General features: G+C 46.2%; 2 protein-coding genes across 21 annotated transcripts in view; one reads left to right on the forward strand and one right to left on the reverse strand.

Annotated features, from left to right (window-relative positions):
- The window catches only part of RPS6KB1 (ribosomal protein S6 kinase B1), a 61,273-nt gene extending 44,313 nt beyond the window's left edge, over positions 1-16,960 (reverse strand). For 11 of the 13 annotated variants that reach the window (XR_010582130.2, XR_012425560.1, XR_010582128.1 and 8 more), the window contains exon 1: positions 16,752-16,960. Coding sequence is in view for 5 of the 13 variants with exons in the window: in XM_045375110.3 (XP_045231045.2) it covers positions 16,752-16,892 (141 nt within the window). In the remaining 8 variants the exon portion in view is untranslated. Of the gene's footprint in view, positions 1-16,154; positions 16,285-16,751 lie in introns of those variants that run through there. The other 2 variants (XM_045375111.3, XM_065532363.2) reach the window with 1 other exon arrangement.
- A 193-nt stretch (positions 16,961-17,153) lies between these two features.
- The window catches only part of TUBD1 (tubulin delta 1), a 95,057-nt gene continuing 92,691 nt past the window's right edge, over positions 17,154-19,519 (forward strand). For 4 of the 8 annotated variants that reach the window (XM_065532365.2, XM_065532368.2, XM_005583880.4 and 1 more), the window contains exons 1-2: positions 17,154-17,321; positions 19,036-19,246. In XM_065532365.2, coding sequence (XP_065388437.1) covers positions 17,313-17,321; positions 19,036-19,246 — 220 coding nt within the window. In that variant the 5' untranslated portion in view covers positions 17,154-17,312. Of the gene's footprint in view, positions 17,378-19,035; positions 19,247-19,519 lie in introns of all 8 variants that reach the window. The other 4 variants (XM_065532366.2, XM_074019099.1, XM_065532367.1 and 1 more) reach the window with 1 other exon arrangement.

Raw genomic sequence — 19,519 nt, forward strand, 5'->3', positions numbered from 1 at the left:
CTACAATGTGCCATGATTGTGCCACTGTATTCCAGCCTGGGCAACAGAGTGAGACTGTCTCAAAAAAAAAAAAAAAAAAAAAAAATCAACCAAAGTGTAAGACTTATATACTGAAAACAATGAAAACATAAAACATTGCTGAATAAAATTAAAGACAACCTAAATAAATGGAAAGGCATTCCATGTTTATGGATCAGAAGATTTAACATTGTTAAGATGGCAATACTAACCAAATTGGTCACAGATTCAACTGAATCCTATCAAAACCCCAGGTTCCTTTATTGCAGAAATCGAAAAGCTGATCCTAAAATTCATATAGAAATGCAAGGGACAGTTGGGCATAGTGGCTCATACCTATAATCCCAGCACTTTGGGAGGCTTAGGCGGGCGGATCACGAGGTCAGGAGATCGAGACCATCCTGGCCAACATGGTGAAACCCTGTCTCTACTAAAAATACAAAAGAGTAGCCGGGGGTGGCGGCAGGCGCCTGTAGTCCCAGCTACTCGGGAGGCTGAGGCAGGAGAATGGTGTGAGCCCAGGAGGCGGAGCTTACAGTGAGCCGAGATTACGCCACTGCACTTCAGCCTGGGCGACAGAGCAAGACTCCGTCTCAAAAAAAAGAAAAAAAAGAAAAAGAATAAGAAAGAAATGCAAGTGACCAGATGGGAAATGTGGTTCACGTCTATAATCCCAGCACTTTGGGGGGGGCCAAAGAACATGGATCACCTGAGGTCAGGAGTTTGAAACCAGCTTGGCCAACACAGCGAAACCCTGTCTCTACTAAAAATACAAAAATTAGCCAGGTGCGGTGGAGGGCGCCTGTAATCTCAGCTACTCAGGAGGTTGAGGCAGAAGAATTGCTTGAACCCGTGAAGCAGAGGTTGCAGTGAGCGAGATCATTCCATTGCACTCCAGCCCAGGTGACAGAGTGAGACTCCATCTCAAAAAACAAAAAGAAAGAAAGGAAGAAATGCAAGGGACCCAGGCCAGGTGTGGTGGCTCACACCTGTAATCCTAGCACTTTAGGAGGCTGAGATAGGTGGATCACTCGAGGTCAGGAGTTCAAGACCAGTCTGGCTAATATGGTGAAACCCCATGTCTACTAAAAATACAAAAATTAGCCAAAGTGGTGATACATGCTTGTAATCCCAGCTAATCAGGACTGAGGAGAAGAATGGCTTGAACCCAGGAGACGGAGGTTGCAGTGAGCTGAGATCGTGCCACTGCACACTCCAGCCTGGGCAACGAAGCTAGACTTTGTCTCAAAAAAAAAAAAAAAAAAGAAAGAAATGCAAGGGACCCAAAATAACTGATACAATCTTGAAAAAACAAAGTTGGAGAACTGAAACTTCCCCATTTCAAAACATGTTACAAAGCTACAGCCATCAAGACAGTGTGGTAGTGGCATAAAGAAGGACATATAGATCAAGAGAACAGAACTAAGAGTCTAGAAATAAACTCTTATATTTATATTGTCAACTAATTTTTGATAAAACTTCCAAAAATATTCATTAGGCAAGAGGTAATCTTTCAATAAATGTGTTGGAACAACTGGATATCACATACAATTCAAATAATGATGCTAGGACAACTGGGTATCTATATGCTACTTCATACTATACACAAAAATTAACTCAAAATGGAGCAAAGACCTAAATACAGGAGCTAAGACTATAAAACTCGAGCTGAGTGTGGTGTTGCGTGCCTGTAGTCCCAGCTATCAAGGAGGCTGAGGCAGGATGAACACCTGAGCCCGGGAGTTCCACTCCAGCCTGGGCAACATAGCGAGACCTCCGCCTCCAAAAAAAAAATCCTCTCAAGGGCCAGGCGCAGTGGCTCACACCTGTAATCCCAACACTTTGGGAGGCTGAGGTGGGTGGATCACCTGAGGTCAGGAGTTCAAGACCATTCAGACCAATGTGGTGAAACCCCGTCTCTACTAAAAACGCAAAACATTAGCCGGGCATTGTGGCCGGAGCCTGTAATCCCACCTACTCAGGAGGCTGAGGCAGGAGAATTGCTTGAACCCAGGAGGCGGAGGTTGTAGTGAGCTGAGATCGTGCCATCGCACTCCAGCCTGGGCAACAAGAACAAAATTCCATCTCAAAAAAAAAAAAATCCTTCAAAAACTTAACAAGAAAATAAAATTATTGGCCGGGCGCGGTGGCTCAAGCCTGTAATTCCAGCACTTTGGGAGGCCGAGACGGGCGGATCATGAGGTCAGGAGATCGAGACCATCCTGGCTAAAAAACGGTGAAACCCCGTCTCTACTAAAAAATACAAAAAACTAGCCAGGCACGGTGGCGGGCGCCTGTAGTCCCAGCTACTCGGGAGGCTGAGGCAGGAGAATGGCCTAAACCCGGGAGGCGGAGCTTGCAGTGAGCTGAGATCCGGCCACTGCACTCCAGCCTGGGCGACAGAGCGAGACTCCGTCTCAAAAAAAAAAAAAAAAAAAGAAAAGAAAATTATTAGAAGAAGCATAGGAGGGGCCGGGCGCGGTGGCTCACACCTATAATACCAGCACTTTGGGAGGCTGAGGTGGGCGGATCACGAGGTCAGGAGATCGAGACCATCTTGGCTAACATGGTGAAACCCCGTCTCTACTAAAAATACAAAAAATTAGCCGGGAGTGGTGGCAGGCGCCTGTAGTCCCAGCTACTTGGGAGGCTGAGGCAGGAGAATGGCGTGAACCCGGGAGGCGGAGCTTGCAGTGAATCGAGATTGTGCCACTGCACTCCAGCCTGGATGACAGAGCGAGACTCTGTCTCAAATAAAAAAAAAAAAAAAAAAAGAAAAGAAGAGGAAGAAGAAGCAGCATAGGAGGGAGTAAATCTTCATGATCCTGGGGAAAGCAATAATGTATGAAAGTTTCTTACATACATTACCCAAAGCACAAACAATTTAAAAAATCAATAAACTGATTTACTGAAAATGTAAAACCTTTGCATGTCAAAAGACACCAACACCATCAAGAAAGCTAAAAGAGACTGAGCACAGCGGCTCACGCTTGTAATTCCAACACTTTGGGAGGCTGAGGTGGGCATATCACTTGAGCTCAGGAGTTTGAGACCAGCCTGGGCAACATGGTGAAACCTGGTCTCTACAAAATTAGCCAGGCATAGTGGCGCACATCTGTAGTCCCAGCTACTCAGGAGGATGAGATGGGAGGACTGCTTGAGTCCAAGAGGTCAAGGCTGCAGTGAGCCAAAATTGCGTCACTCCTGCCTGGGTGACAGACTGAGACCCTGTCTCAAAAAAGAAAATAAAAACCATAGAATAAGAGTATGTAAAGAATGTGGGCCGAGCGCGGTGGCTCAAGCCTGTAATCCCAGCACTTTGGGAGGCCGAGACGGGCGGATCACGAGGTCAGGAGATCGAGACCATCCTGGCTAACCCAGTGAAACCCCGTCTCTACTAAAAAATACAAAAAACTAGCCGGGTGAGGTGGTGAGCGCCTGTAGTCCCAGCTACTCGGGAGGCTGAGGCAGGAGAATGGCGTAAACCCGGGAGGCAGAGCTTGCAGTGAGCTGAGATCCGGCCACTGCACTCCAGCCTGGGCGACAGAGCGAGACTCCGCCTCAAAAAAATAAAAAAATAAAAAGAATGTGGCCAGGCACAGTGGCTCACGCCTGTAATCCCAGCACTTTGGGAGGCCGAGACGGACAGATCACAAGGTCAGGGGTTCGAGATCAGCCTGGCCAACATAGTGAAACCCCATCGCTACTAAAAATACAAAAATGAGCCGGACATGGTGGTGAGCGCGTGTAGTCCCAGCTACTCGGGAGGCTGAGGCAGGAGAATTGCTTGAAACTGGGAGGTGGAGGTTGCAGTGAGCTGAGATCGCAACACTGCACTCCAGACTGGGCAACAGAGTGAGACTCCATCTCAAAAAAAAAAAAAACAAAAAAAAAACACCAGGTGCAGTGGCTCACATCTGTAATCCCAGCATTTTGGGAGGCCAAGGCAGGCAGATAATTTGAGGTCAGGAATTTGACACCAGCCTGGCCAAAATGGCAAAACCCAATCTCTACCTAAAACTATAAAAATTAGCTGGGCGTGGTGGTGGGCACCTGTAATCCCAGCTACTAGGGAGGCTGAGGCAGGAGAATTGCTTGAACCCAGGAGGCAGAGTTTGCAGTGAGCAGAGATGGCACCACAGCACTCCAGCCTGGGCAATAGAGCGGACTCTGTCTCAAAAAACAAAAATGATATATAAAGAATTACTCTGGGCTGGGCACCGTGACTCACGCCTGTAATCCCAACACTTTGGGAGGCCGAGGAGGGCAGATCATGAGGTCAGGAGTTCGAGACCAGCCTGGCTAACACAGGGAAACCCCGTCTCTACTAATACAAAAAATTAGCCAGGCGTGGTGGCGGGTGCCTATAGTCCCAGCTACTCAGGAGGCTGAAGCGGGAGAATCACTTGAACCTGGGAGGTGGAGGTTGCAGTGAGCTGAGATCATGCCACTGCACTCCAGCCTGGGCAGCAAAATGAGACTCTATCTCAAAAAAAAAAAAAAAAGAATTACTCCAACTCAATAATAAAAAGATAAATAGGCCAGATGCAGTGGGTCACACCTGTAATCCCAGCACTTTGGGAAGCCCAGGTGGAACACTGCTTGAGGCCAGGAGTTCGAGACCAGAACTTCAAAGTGAGATCTCATCTCTAAAATAAATAAATATATATACATAAATAAAATATATAAAGAAAAAGATGACACACCCAATTTTTGAAAAATGAGCTAGGATCTGAATAGGTATTTCTCCAAAGAAAATATACAAATGAACAATAAGCAAATGAAAAGATGTTCAACATCATTAGTTGTTAGGGAAATGCAAATCAAAACCACACTAAGAAACTACTTCATACCCACTAGGATAACAATAGATAATAAAGAAGAAAAGTAAGTTGGGGAATGATGTAGAGAAACTGGAACCCGCATACAGTGCTAGTGAGAATGTAAAATGGTGCAACCATGTCGGAAAAGTTAGTCTCCTAAAAAATTAAACATAGACTTACTACTGTATGACCTAACAAATCTACTCCAACATATCTACTCAAAAGAAATGAAAAGTATATGCTCCACAAAGATCTGGGCACAAATGTTCATAATTTTTTTTTTTTTTTGAAACAAGGTGTCACTGTATCACCCAGGCTGGAGTGCAGTGGTGCGATCACGGCTCACTGCAGCCTCAACCTCCTGGGCTCAGGTGATCCTCCCACTTCAGCCTCCCAAACAGCTGGGACTACAAGTGCATACCACCATGCTCAGCTCATCTTTTTTTTTTTTTTTTGAGACGGAGTCTCGTTCTGTCGCCCAGGCTGAAGTGCAGTGGTGCTATCTCAGGTCACTGAAACCTCTGCTTCCTGGGTTCAAGCAATTCTCTGCCTCAGCCTCCTAAGTAGCTGGGATTACAGGGACCTACCACCATGCCCAGCTAATTTTTGTATTTTTAGTAGAGATGGGGTTTAAGCATCTTGGCCAGGCTGGTCTTAAATTCCTGACTTCATGATCCACCCAGCTCGGCCTCCCAAAGTGCTGGGATTACAGGCCACCGTGCCCAGTCTCAGCTCATTTTTTGTAGAGAATAGGTTTCGTCATGTTACCAGGATGGTCAGGAACTCCTGGACTCCAGAGATCCACTGGCCTCAGCCTCCCAAAGTGCTGGGATTATAGGCACGAGCCCCACACCCAGCCTTCTAAAAGCTTTTTTCAGCAGGCGAGGTGGCTCATGCCTATAATCCCAACACTTTGGGAGGCAGAGGCAGAAGAACTGCTTGAGGCCAGGAGTTTAAAACCTACCTGGGGCTGGGCATGGTGGCTTACGCCTGTAATCCCAGCACTTTGGGAGGCCAAGGCGGGCAGATCACGAGGTCAGGAGTTCGAGACCAGCCTGGCCAACGCGGTGAAACTCCGTCTCTACTAAAAATCCAAAAAATAGTTGGGCATGGTGGTGCGCGCCTATAGTCCCAGCTCGGGAGGCTGAGGCAGAAGAATCGCTTGGACCCAGGAGGTGGAGGTTGCATTGAGCCGAGATCATGCCACTGCACTCCAATCTGGGCGACAGAGCAAGACTCCATCTCCAAAAACAAACAAACAAACAACCTGGACAAAATCACGAGACCCCCAACTCTGCAACAAATCAAAAACTAGCTGGCAATGGTAGCACATGCCTGTGGTCCCAGCTACATGAGAGACTGAGGCAGGAGAATTACTTCAGCCCAGGAGGGCAAAGCTGCAGCGAGCTGTTTCACACCACTGCACTAGAGCATGGGCAACAGAGCGAGATCCTATCTCCAAAAAAAAAAAAAAAGAAACAAAAAGTGCTTAATTCACAATTCAAGTGAACATCTGAATAACTCAAATGAACATCAACTGGTGAATGGATAAACAAAATGCATTGTAGCCATACAATGGAATAACTATTTGGCCCTAAAAAGAAATGAAGTACTGATACATGTTACAACATAGATGATCTTCAAAAACATTATGTTAAGTGAAAGAAGCATCTGGGTGCTGTGGCTCACGCCTGTAATCCCAGCACTTTGGGAGGCCGAGGCAGGCAGATCACATGAGGTCAGGAGTTTCAGATCAGCCTGGCTAACACGGCAAAACCCCATCTCTACTAAAAATACAAAAATTAGCCAGGTGTGGTGGCGCACGCCTGTAGTTCCAGCTACTCAGGAGGATGAGGCAGGAGAATTACTTGAACCCGGGAGGCAGAGGTGGCAGTGAGCAGACATCACACTACTGCACTCCAGCATAGGTGAAGAGTGAGACTCTGTCTCAAAAAAAAAAAAAAAAAAAAAAAGGAAGGCCACCAAATATAAAAGGTCATACACTATGTGATTCCATTTTTCCATTTGTATGGAATGTCCAGAAAAAGCTTTTTTTTTTTTTTTAGAGACAGGGTCTCATTCTGTTGCCCAGGTTTTGAAGTGCAGTGGCAGGATCACCACAAACTCAACCTTGGAGACTCAAGCGATCATCTAACCTCAGCCTTCCAAGTAGCTGAGGCTACAGGCACGCACCAAGCTGGATAATTTTTTTCTATTTTTCATAGAGACGGGGTCTCACTATGTTGCCCAGGCTGGTCTCAAGTGATCCTCCTGCCATGGCCTCCCAAAGTGTTGGGATCACAGGTATGAGCCACCATACTGGGCCTGGAAAAGCCAAATCTATAGAGATGAGAAATAGATTAGTTAGTTGGCTGGGGCTGAGGGTGAGAATCAGAAATAACAAAATAGGCCAAAAGTTTCTTTTTTTTTTTTTCCTCCAGAGACAGAGTCTTGTTATGTTGCCCAGGCTGATTTCAAATTCCTAGGCTCATGGGATCCATCTGCCTTGGCCTCCCAAAGTGCTGGGATTACAGGCGTGAGCCACCACGCCCGGCCCCAAAATTCCTTTAGAGGGTGGTAAAATGTTTTTTTTTTTTAAAGATGGGGTCTCAGCCGGGCGTGGTGGCTCAAGCCCGTAATCCCAGCACTTTGGGAGGCCGAGGTGGGCGGATCACGAGGTCAGAAGATTGAGACCATCCTGCCTAACACGGTGAAACCTCGTCTCTACTAAAAATAGAAAAAAATTAGTCAGGCGTGGTAGCAGGCGCCTGTAGTCCCAGCTATGAGGCAGGAGAATGCGTGAACCCGGGAGGTGGAGCTTGCAATGAGCTGAGATAGTGCCACTGCACTCCAGCCTGGGTGACAGAGTGAGACACTGTCTCAAAAAAAAAAAAAAAAAAAAAAAAGACAGGGTCTGACTCTCTCGCCCAGGCTGGAGTGCAGTGGCGCAATCTCGGCTCACGGGAACCTCCGCCTCCCGGGTTCAAACGATTCTCCTGCCTAAGTCTCCCAAGTAGCTAGGATTACAGGCATGCACCACCACGTCTGGGTATTTTTGTATTATTAGTAGAGACGGGATTTCACCCTGTTGGCCAGGCTGGTCTCGAACTCCCAACCTCAGGTGATCCATCTGCCTTGGCCTCCCAAAGTGCTGGGATTACAGGCCTGAGCCACTGTGCCCGGCCGAGTGGTAAAAATTTCTAAAACCTAATCGTGGTGAGGGTTGCAAAACTCTGTAAATATACTCAAAGTCACTGAATTGTAGAAACAAAGAATAAAAAACTTGGCAGCAGAATTTCAGTTATTGACGTTACAATATATAGCTTTAAAATGAATCTAACCTGATTATGAACTCTCAGTTTACACGAAAGGATACCAACTAATTGAAAATAGAATCTAGGCCAGGTGCGTGGCTCACGCCTGTAATCCCAACACTTTGGGGCTGAGGCGGGCGGATCACCTGAGGTCGGGAGTTCGAGATCAGCCTGGCCAACATGGAGAAACCCCGTCTCTACTAAAAATACAAAGATTAGCTGGGCCTGGTGGTGGGCACCCGTAATCCCAGCTACTTGGGAAGCTGAGGCAGGAGAATCGCTTGAATCCAGGAGGCGGAGGCTGCAGTGAGCCGAGTTCGCGCCACCGCACTCCCGGCTGGGTGACAAAAGTGAGACTCCATCTCAAGAAAAGAAAATAGACTCTAAAAAATTACAAGTCTTGGCCGGGCGCGGTGGCTCACGCCTGTAATCCCAGCACTTTGGGAGGCCGAGGCGGGCGGATCACAAGGTCAGGAGATCAAGACCATGGTGAAACTCCGTCTCTACTAAAAATAGAAAAAATTAGCCGGGCGCAGTGGCGGGCGCCTGTAGTCCCAGCTACTCAGGAGGCTGAGGCAGCAGAATGGCGTGAACCCGGGAGGCGGAGCTTGCAGTGAGCCAAGATTGCGCCACTGCACTCCAGCCTGGGCAACAGAGCGAGACTCCGTCTCAAAAAAAAAAAAAAAAAAAATTACAAGTCTTTAAGCAACCATGTCCAAATTTTAAAGTAATTAAGATATTAAAGTGAATAATCTTTCTTCAAAACTACCAGTACACAGCCAACATACACAACAAAAACAGATGTGTGTGTGTGTGTGTGTGTGTGTGTGTGTGTGTGTGTGTGTGTTTAGCAACTAGATTTCTGTCACCCAGGCTGGAGTGCTGTGGTAGGATCACAGCTCATTGCATCCTCAAACTCCTGGGCTCAAGTGATCATCTCTTCTCAGCCTCTGGAGTCACTAGGGCCAGGTGTGTGCTACTATGCCCACTATTTATTTTTTTAATTTTTTGTACAGATGGGGTCTTGTTTTGTTGGCCAGCTTGGTCTCAAACTCTTGGCCTCAAATGATCCTTCCACCTTAGCTTCCCAAAGTTCTGGGACTACAGGCATGAGCCATCATACCCAGCCAAAAATTGATAGTATTCTTATAGAATAAATGTTCAAATGCCCCCAAAACACAAACTTTTAGTCATAACTCACTCACGGTGTGAACAAATCACAATAACATGTAATACTAGCAATGTACATTTCATGATTATACACAGGCAAAGAGATGGGGCAGTATCAAGAGGAATAAAACCAATTCTCACCATTTTAACTGAATACAGTTTCTTTTGTGTGTGGGATATGGGGGTGGTCATGGTTAAAGGTTTTTTTGTCTTTGTTGCCCTATATAATCACCTAGGATGGCTTCACTTTTATGACAAAAGACTAACTTCTTTCAGATGTGATAAACCTGGTATGACATAATTGTTTTTTCTTTAATGTTAGTTTTATTTAATTCTAAATTAAAGACTACAGAGTAGTTAAGACTGAACCATGATTTTGAAGCCACCTCACAAGACATGCCCTGTAGCTATGTTTCATTTCCTGAGCTGGCCAGACCTGTAATGCTGGCACCTGCATACTGTGCTAGTAACTTTTACCATTACCGTCTAGGACAGAAGCACTTGAGGCACAAGTCTTTTCTGCTACTCAGTATTACCTTTAGAAATCTCACACAAGAAGTGTCAGCTAACATTACGTAATACATACTGACAACTCTCTTTCACAGGAAACTCTTTACTCCTTTTTTTTTTTCTTGAGATGAAGTCTCGCTCTTGTCCCCCAGGCTGGAGTGCAATGGCACGATCTTGGCTCACTGCAACCTCCGCCTCCTGGGTTCAAGCGATTCTCCTGCCTCAGCCTCCCAAGTAGCTGGGATTACAGGTGCCTGACACCAGGCCTGGCTGATTTTTTTTATTTTTAATAGAGACGGGGTTTTCACCATGTTGGCCAGGCTGGTCTCAAACTCCTGACCTCAGGTGATCTACCTGCCTCGGCCTCCCAAATGGCCAGGAAACTCTTTACTCCTAATTTTTTTCTGCTGCCTTAAGCTTTAAGGGCCTATCCAATGTCTTTGCTGTGTTCATTAGGATTGACAAGATTCAGTAACTTAGAGGAAATGGAAGAAAGGGTAGAACTTTGCCTAAACTCTTGGGTTATTTAAAAAATAGTTGCTGTGGCCAGGCACAGTGGCTCACACCTACAATCCCAGCACTTTGGGAGGCCGAGGCGGGTGTATCACCTGAGGCCAGGAGTTCGAGACCAGCCTGGCCAACATGGTGAAACCCTGTCTCTACCAAAAAAATACAAAAAATTAGCTGGGTATCATGGCGGGCACCTGTAATCCCAGCTACTCGGGAGGCTGAGGCAGGAGAATCGCTTGAATTCAGGAAGTGGAGGCTGCAGTGAGCCGAGATTGTGCCATTGCACTCTAGCCTGGGCGAACAGAACAAGAAGACTCCGTCTCAAAAAAAAAAAAAAAAAAAGAGAATAAACCCATTCTGGAAATTCTATCAGTTCAACTAATGAAGATACAAAGCACCTTCCTATCCAGTTTTCTCCCATGCCCTGCTCCAAAGCCACTGTCACAGAGAACCAACGTAACTGATAAGAGTATGGTACATGGTATACATAATGAAAGTAATCTCATATTTGATTACTTCAAATATGAGATTATTTCAAATTCTGAATTACAGTACAAAGTGAGAATTTTTTAAATTGCATTACAGTTTTCTACTACTCTTAATGCTACAGAGAGCAGAGAAGATTCCAATATTTTTGCAATCTAATTAAATTCTCTGAAGGAAAACTTCTCCTTAGTTTCAATTCACTGCCCCAAATGATATCATCAACAGTGAAACAAAAAAACAAACAAAAAAGACACCCTTCCCCCAAAAACTCCCCTCTTACCAATAGGCTTTGATTATATTCCTCTGAGATATTTAAACAGAATCTTTTTTTTTTTTTTTCTGAGATGGAGTCTCACTCTGTCACTCAGGCTGGAGTGCAGTGGTGTGATCTTGGCTCACTGCAACCTCCACCTCCCGGGTTCAAGAGATTCTCCTGTCTCAGCCTCCTGAGTAGCTGGGACTAGAGGTGTGCACCACCATGACCAGCTAATTTTTGTATTTTTAGTAGAGACTGAGTTTCACCATATTGGTGAGGCTGGTCTCCAGCTCCTGACCTTGTGATCCACTTGCCTCGGACTCCCAAAGTGCTGGGATTACAGGCGTGAGCCACTGAGCCCAGCCTTAAACAGGATCTTTTTTAAGTTAGGTAGCAGATATTCAACTTTGTCCATAAATGTATCAGTTTAGTCTCCTCATCTTTTAATCTCTGATGAATTAAATAAACTATGTAAATACCTATATTTACTAATGCATAGTCACTCTGTAATGTACCTTGAAAGGCACATCTCTCTAAATGGGATCAATTATTTTTTAAAAAAATACACACTATGATACTACAGTTGTAAAACTACAGCACCTCTAGTTTAACTGCAATTATTAAGTCTCTAGGCATATGAGGGTAAATCTGAATGATTGGTTCCTTAGCAATAACAAGACAAGCTGTATTTCTGTGAACTAGCTAATGGCTTAATACACCAGGATATTTTGAGAGTACTGTACTTTATGTACTTATTTCATGTAACCCTCATGTTACAGAAAATGTCTGAGATTAAGGAATTTACTCCAGATCACAGAGTGAGTATGGCCAAAGGAATCTGCATTCACTTTTGACATACCACAAAGAGGAACTTTATAAACATGACTAGTAAATGCAGTGAAGAACCCGTGCAATGAAGCTTGCTGAATTGAGTCAGAAGACACTACCACTGTGCAATCTTTGGCTATCATCTGGCCCATGCCTCAGCTTCCTTACTATAAAATGAAGAAGACTACTCTGATATGCACCAATGGTTAAAAACTTTGTGTAATAAATAAAGGCTATAAATTCACAAATAGAACTATTAGAAGATTTTCTAGGCCGGGCGCGGTGGCTCAAGCCTGTAATCCCAGCACTTTGGGAGGCCGAGACGGGTGGATCACGAGGTCAGGAGATCGAGACCAGCCTGGCTAACACGGTGAAACCCCATCTCTACTAAAAAAATACAAAAAACTAGCCGGGCGAGGTGGCGGGCGCCTGTGGTCCCAGCTACTCGGGAGGCTGAGGCAGGAGAATGGCATGGACCCGGGAGGCGGAGCTTGCAGTGAGCTGAGATGCGGCCACTGCACTCCAGCCTGGGCGACAGAGCAAGACTCTGTCTCAAAAAAAAAAAAAAAAAAAAAAAAAGAAGATTTTCTAAGAATCTAAACTTCTCTCATTTTCCAGAATTTTTTTTTTTTTTTTTAATTTCAGGGTAATCTGGATGTCACTGAATCTCCTTGGATTGCCAACCCAATTCTACTCCAAATCTTCCATTATCCATCCTGAGGCACCTCTTAGAATAACACACTAAAAAGAAACATTTTCAACTCCAAAAAGTGTTGCTAAGACATATTTTACAGAAGTCTCTTCCTCAAAATCCTCTTTTTTTTTTTTTTTTTTTTTTTTGAGACGGAGTGTCGCTCTGTCGCCCAGGCTAGAGTGCAGTGGCCGGATCTCAGCTCACTGCAAGCTCCACCTCCCGGGTTCACGCCATTCTCCGGCCTCAGCCTCCCGAGTAGCTGGGACCACAGGCGCCCGCCACCTCGCCCGGCTAGTTTTTTGTATTTCTTAGTAGAGACGGGGTTTCACCGTGTTAGCCAGGATGGTCTCGATCTCCTGACCTCGTGATCCACCCGTCTCGGCCTCCCAAAGTGCTGGGATTACAGGCTTGAGCCACCGCGCCCGGCCCAAAATCCTCTTAAATTGCCTTTGCTCTTTCCCCAAACTTTCTCTCCCCAAGGTCGGGTCTATATTTCTTTCTCTTTCCTATTTCCACCAATTTTTCTGACCTCCTCCTCATACCCTCTCAAAATCCTACTTGCTTGTACCCAGCAGGACAAAAGCCCTGGAACACCTACTGCTCTTGAAACACAACAAGAAAGTGAAAAGAAAAAGTCCCAGTTCATACAGGAATTTTAATGCAGTATTGTACTTTCAAAAAAGAATAAACCTGGCCGGGCGTAGTGGCTCACACCTGTAATCCCAGCATTTCTGGAGGCTGAGGTGGGCAGATCACCTGAGGTTGGACGTTCCGGACCAGCCTGACCAAAATGGAGAAACCCCGTCTCTACTAAAAATACAAAAATTAGCCAGGCCTGGTGGCGGGCACCTGTAATCCCAGCTACTCGGGAGGCTGAGGCAGGAGAATCACTTGAATCTGGGAAGTGGAGGCTGCGGTGAGCCGAGATTGCACCATTGCACTCCAGCCTGGGCGAAGAGAACAAGAAGACTTCGTCTCAAAAAAAAAAAAAAAAAAGAGAATAAACCCATTCTGGAAATTCTATCAGTTCAACTAATGAAGATACAAAGCACCTTCCTATCCAGTTTTCTCCCGTGCTCTGCTCCAAAGCCACTGTCATAGGGAACCAACATAACTGATAAGAGTATGGTATATGGTATACATAATGAAAGTAATCTCATATTTGTTTCCCATTGTATTTAGTGTACCATTATGTTCGATTAAGAGGCTAACTGGAATTCCGTATGAAAACATCATTAAAAAAGCACACACCGGCCGGGCACAGTGGCTCACACCTGTAATCCCAGCACTTTGGGAGTCCAAGACGGGTGGATCACTGGAGCTCAGGAGTTCGGGACCACCCTGGGCAACATGGTGAAACCCCATCTCTACTAAAATACAAACAATTAGCCAGGCGTGGTGGTGCGCGCCTGTAGTCCCAGCTACTCAGAAGGCTGAGGCACGAGAATCGCTTGAGCCCGGGAGGCTGAGGCTGCAGTGAGCGGAGATCAGGCCACTGCACTCCAGCTTGGACTACACAGTGAGACTGTCTCAGAAAAAATTAAAATAAAATAAAATAAAATAAAAAGCCTGGTTGGGTGGCTCACACCTATAATCCCAGCACTTTGGGAGACCGAGGCAGGTGATCACCTGAGGTCAGAAGTTCAAGACCAGCCTGGGCCACATGGTGAAATCCCGTCTCTACTAAAATACAAAAAATTAGCCGGGTGATGTGGCATGCCCCTGTAATCCCAGCTGCTCAGGAGGCTGAGACAGGAGAATCGCTTGAACCCGAGAGGCAGAGGCTGCAGCGAGCCAAGATCGCAGCACTGCACTCTAGCCTGGGAGACAGAGGGAGACCCTGTCTCAAAAAAAAGCCAGGCCGGGCGCGGTGGCTCACGCCTGTAATCCCAGCACTTTGGGAGGCCGAGGCGGGCGGATCACAAGGTCAGGAGATCGAGACCACGGTGAAACCCCGTCTCTACTAAAAATACAAAAAAAATTAGCTGGGCGCGGTTGTGGGCGCCTGTAGTCCCAGCTACTCAGGAGCCTGAGGCAGGAGAATGGCGTGAACCCGGGAGGTGGAGCTTGCAGTGAGCCGAGATCGCGCCACTGCACTCCAGCCTGGGCGACAGAGCGAGACTCCGTCTCAAAAAAAAAAAAAAGTTAAAAAAAAAAAAAAAAAAAAGCCAGGCGCGGTGGCTCACGCCTATAATCCCAGCACTTTGGGAGGCCAAGGTGGGCGGATCACAAGGTCAAGAGATGGAGACCATCCTGGCTAACAGTGAAACCCCATCTCTACTAAAAATACAAAAAATCAGCCAGGTGTGGTGGCATGCACCTGTAGTCCCAGCTACTCAGGAGGCTGAGGCAAGAGAATTGCTTGAACCCGGGAGACAGAGGTTGCAGTGAGCCGAGATTACGCCACTGCACTCCAGCCTGGGTGACAGAGCAAGACTGTCTCAAAAAAAAAAAAGAAAGAAAGAAAAGAAAAAGCACACACCTCAATATCCACTTTCTAAACCATGTGATTTTGATTTAGTCTCATTTGATTATGAAAAGAACAGTATTGGCCAGGTACGGTGATTTACACCTTTATAGGTGTAATCCCAGCATTTTGGGAGGCCAAGGCTGGTGGATCATTTGGGGTCAGGAGTTCAAGACCAGCCTGGCCAATACGGTGAAACCCTATCTCTACTAAAAATACAAAAATTAGCCAGGCGTGGTGGCGCATGCCGGTAATCCCAGCTACTCGGGAGGCTGAGGCATGACAATCGCTTGAACTGAGGAGGCTGGGATTGCAGTGAGCTGAGATCGCACCATTGCATTCTAGCCTGGGCAATAGAGTGAGACCTAGTCTCAAAACAAAACAAAACAAAACAAACAAACATAAAGAACAGTATTATTTTAGGCCACTTAGTTTCTTAAAGTGTTCAAAGTTCTTTATATATACCATCTCAATCTTTTGTCAACAGTAGGGCAGGTGTCAGAGGAAAAAACCGAGGGTGAGGCAAGGGAAAGGAAGCCCCTATGTAATTAGAGCAAACATCTAACATCAGTCATTAACCCATGTATTCAACTAGACATTGGAATTCAGATGCAAAACTACCAAGAGGTTATCAACTGATGATCATTTGGTCCAGGATCAGTGGTTTAGTATGACAACATTTTTGAACTTAAAGTGCAATTTGTCATTTTTTGATAAATGTATCTAGGGAAAAATAAAAGATATTCCATAAAGATTAACAAACCACTAAGCCAGCCAAGGTAAAAGCAAGCTATGCATTAGGAAATACAATTCTAAATTTAGTACCCTAAATTACAGCAAGGAAAGCCCTCATACCACCATTCACAAGTCTCTGTTCAGGCAACTTATTTCTGGCAAGCTAAATCAAGGCTGTCAACACTGTTTTTTTTTTTCACCCCAAAATTACATTAATTATTCTGAAAAAAATACAGACATCTTCAACTTGGGGAAAGGTTACAAGTGCCGTGTGTCCTCATAAATGCTTGTTTTAAAAAGTCACACGGAAGGGGGTTTAAAAAAAAAAAGCAAACAAACAAACCCTGGAAGATTGGAAGATGCAGCAGAGCCCCCTTGCTCCCGAAATAAAACTCCTGGTGGCTGTAACAGCAGCGGCAGTGCTACTCCCGACAGAAGTTTTCAGCTGTCACTTCTAACAGCTGAGCGCTTCCTAGGAGAGAAGCGACAGGCCGAGAAGAGAGGTGGTTGTGGGAGGTCTGAAGATTTAATACTTGAAATTCTAGACTCGAAGGGAAACCCTCCACACTTCACCTGCACTTACGGGACACCCAGCAAGCGCAGCCCCCGTCTCCCCAACACACGCTCACGCCACCCGCGCCCCGCCACACTCAAGTCCAGCAGCTCGAGGAATCGACCACGCGTCCGTTCTCTTTCCCCCTTCAGACTGTTCGGGGCTGCGCTGACCTGCGGCTAAGGGTGCGACCTGCACCTGCGAGCCCCGCAGAGGCCTCACACCTAGGGCCATGTCCGCCCCGCCCGCTCCCCTGTCTCGGGCCGCGCGACTCTCAGCTCCTCAGGAGCCCCCCGAGTCTCCACGCTCTAGGACACACCGCGCTTCCTGCGCCCGCGCCGCCGCCCCGGCCCTGTCACCTCGGGCCCCCGGGGACCCGGGCCTCACCCCCTCCTCCAGCTCATCCTCTGAGCCCGCGTCCTCTGGCTGGTCCAGGTCTATGTCAAACACTCCTGCCATGTCCTCAGCTTCCCTGTCTCGGAAGTCCGGCGCTGGGTAAAAGCCGTCCCGCCTCCTTCGTCGCCTCATGGGCCCGGACCCGCCGCAGCCACCACCGCCGCTGCCGCCATCACCGGCTGCTTAGGCTCAGTGCGTCTGCGCCTAGGCCCTAGACTGGCTCCTAAAGTTCAGCGCAGGAGCATGCGTACAGGGTTCCGTGAAGCCAAACTGTGGGCAGTAGACATGCGCAGAACTATCGCCAGGATCCAGGTGCTGGCAGAAACATGCGCAAAACACCAGCCGAAGCCGCGCTTGGAGACTAGAGCACGCGCATTGTCAGCTAAAGCTTTCGGTGGACATTGAGCATGCGTACCATATCTGAAGTTCGTAAATTGAAATTGAACATGCGTAATTAATCTTTCTGAATAGGAAAAAATATATACACAACAAAAACTCCCCGTTTATGGAACATGCGCATTCGTTCTCAGGTGTTTCGTGTTGACAGTGAGCATGCGCATGGTGAGTAGGTTGGTCCGAAGTTTGAACGGGACAGAAGTGCTTGTCCGCATCTGGCGGTGAGTCGTGTTACGTGTGGGGAACTCCTGGGGCCCGTGGGGAACGGGAGACCTTTTGGCTTTGCTGTTTACTAGTTCTGTGGCGTGGATTTGGAAAAGTCAGTAACCTTTCAGAGCCTCAGTTTCCTTATCTGTAAAATGAGGATAATAAAATACCTACTTTGCCGTTTGACATTTTAAGCACAGAGTCTGTCTTCACAACCCACGGCTCATTTCCAGTGTTGCATAGACCTGATGTGAAGTCTTTATCAAAAATTATCAATTTTCCTAGGTAAAAATAATGAGGACCTGCTCTAATATTTCTTTTGCTTTCTTTCTTTTTTAAAAGGAGACAGGGTCTCGCTATGTTGCCCAGGCTGATCTGGAATCCCTGGGCTCAAGTGATCCTCCCGCCTCGGCCTCCCAAAGTACTGAGATTACGGGCATGAGCCATTGCGCCCGGTTAATATTTCATATAGTTTTCTTTCTCCAAGCTCCATCTTTCTTGCTGTCCTACCTGAGCTAAACACAAAATCTTTCTTACAGGTTTTACTAAAGTTACCAGGCTAGACTAGTGGAGAAAGCCTAAGTCATATTTAGAAGAGAGAAAATTAATGTTAATTGAATGTGCAATATTGAGCTCACTTTTGCATTCTACATGTTCTTGTGGTGTGAAGAGTGGTACTACTAATTTCTTCAATCGACATTTGTCTTGTTTTTATTTTTATTTTTTAATCTTTTTTTTTTGTTTGTTTGAGACAGGAGGATGTCACTCTGTCACCCAGGCTGGAGTGCAGTGGCAACATCTTGGCTCACTGCAGCCTTGACCTCCCAGGCTCAGGTGATCCTCCCACCTCAGCCTCCTGAGTAGCTTGGACTGCAGGCGCACACCACCACGCCCAGCTAATGTTTGTATTTTTTGTACAAACAGGGTTTTGCCATGTTGACCAGGTCTAGAACAGCCAGCTAACGTGATCCTCCCAACTCAGCCTCCCAAAATGCTGGCATTGCAGGTGTGAGCCACGGCACCCAGCCTCTTTTTTTCTTTGATCACACCTCAACTGAGGAGAATGTTTTGTTTTAAATGTATGTTTAGGAAAAAAGTGAGTATAAATCAGATTTTGGAAACTATTGAGCTGTGTATGAATGGATTCATGTACAGTAAATCACAAATCCCAAAACCATATAGAGAGTAAGATAACTTCCTTGAATGACTGGCTCCTTAGACAATGCAGCTGTTCCATCTCCAACATTATATATGTATGTGGCATTTTAAAATGACTTTTTGGGCCGGGTGCGGTGGCTCACACCTGTAATCCCAGCACTTTGGGAGGCCGCGGTGGGCAGATCACGAGGTCAAGAGTTCAAGACCAACCTGGCCAACATGGTGAAACCCCGTCTCTACTAAGAATACAAAAATTAGCCAGGCATGGGAGCACGTGCCTGTAATCTCAGCTACTCAGGAGGCTGAGGCAGGAGAATCGCTTGAACCTGGGAGGCGGAGGTTGCAGTGAACCGAAAGTGTGCCACTGCACTCTAGCCTGGGCGACAAAGCAAGACTCCATCTCAGGGGGAAAAAAAAAAAGACTTTTTATTGATATATAATTAACACATATGGCATTTTATTTGTTCTTATTAGTAATGTAGTAGTTCTCAAAGCCTATTTTTTTCGATTACAGGTTGTTTTTAGAGGTAATACACCTAGTTTGTGGCTCAGCATGTCAATTGTAACAGTGCAACTTGGTCAGTGTGGCAATCAGATTGGTTTTGAAGTTTTTGATGCTTTGCTTAGTGACTCACACAGTTCCCAGGGACTCTGCTGTAAGAGAGAGAATGAGGCATATCAAGCATCTTGCAAAGAGAGATTCTTCAGTGAGGAGGAGAATGGAGGTAGGTGTGGCCCACAGTCCTCTCCTTTACTCTGATAGAACCAACCCCTTCAAAGCCAGGCCTTCCTCATGGTTTTCAAACCCCATTCCTTCCCATCTCACTAGGGAATGACTTTGTTTTTGCTTTTCATTTCTATGTTAATAATCTTTGCTTTTCCAGTGGCATTTTCCCTTCCACATGCTCAGATCTCACCAATTTAAAACCAACCAAACAAAACTCATCTCTTGACTATAGCTTTCGTCTCCCTTGTTATCTCTTTGCCTTTCTTCTAAG

The sequence above is a fragment of the Macaca fascicularis genome, chromosome 16, assembly GCF_037993035.2.
Source record: "Macaca fascicularis isolate 582-1 chromosome 16, T2T-MFA8v1.1".
Taxonomy (NCBI): Eukaryota; Metazoa; Chordata; class Mammalia; order Primates; family Cercopithecidae; genus Macaca; species Macaca fascicularis.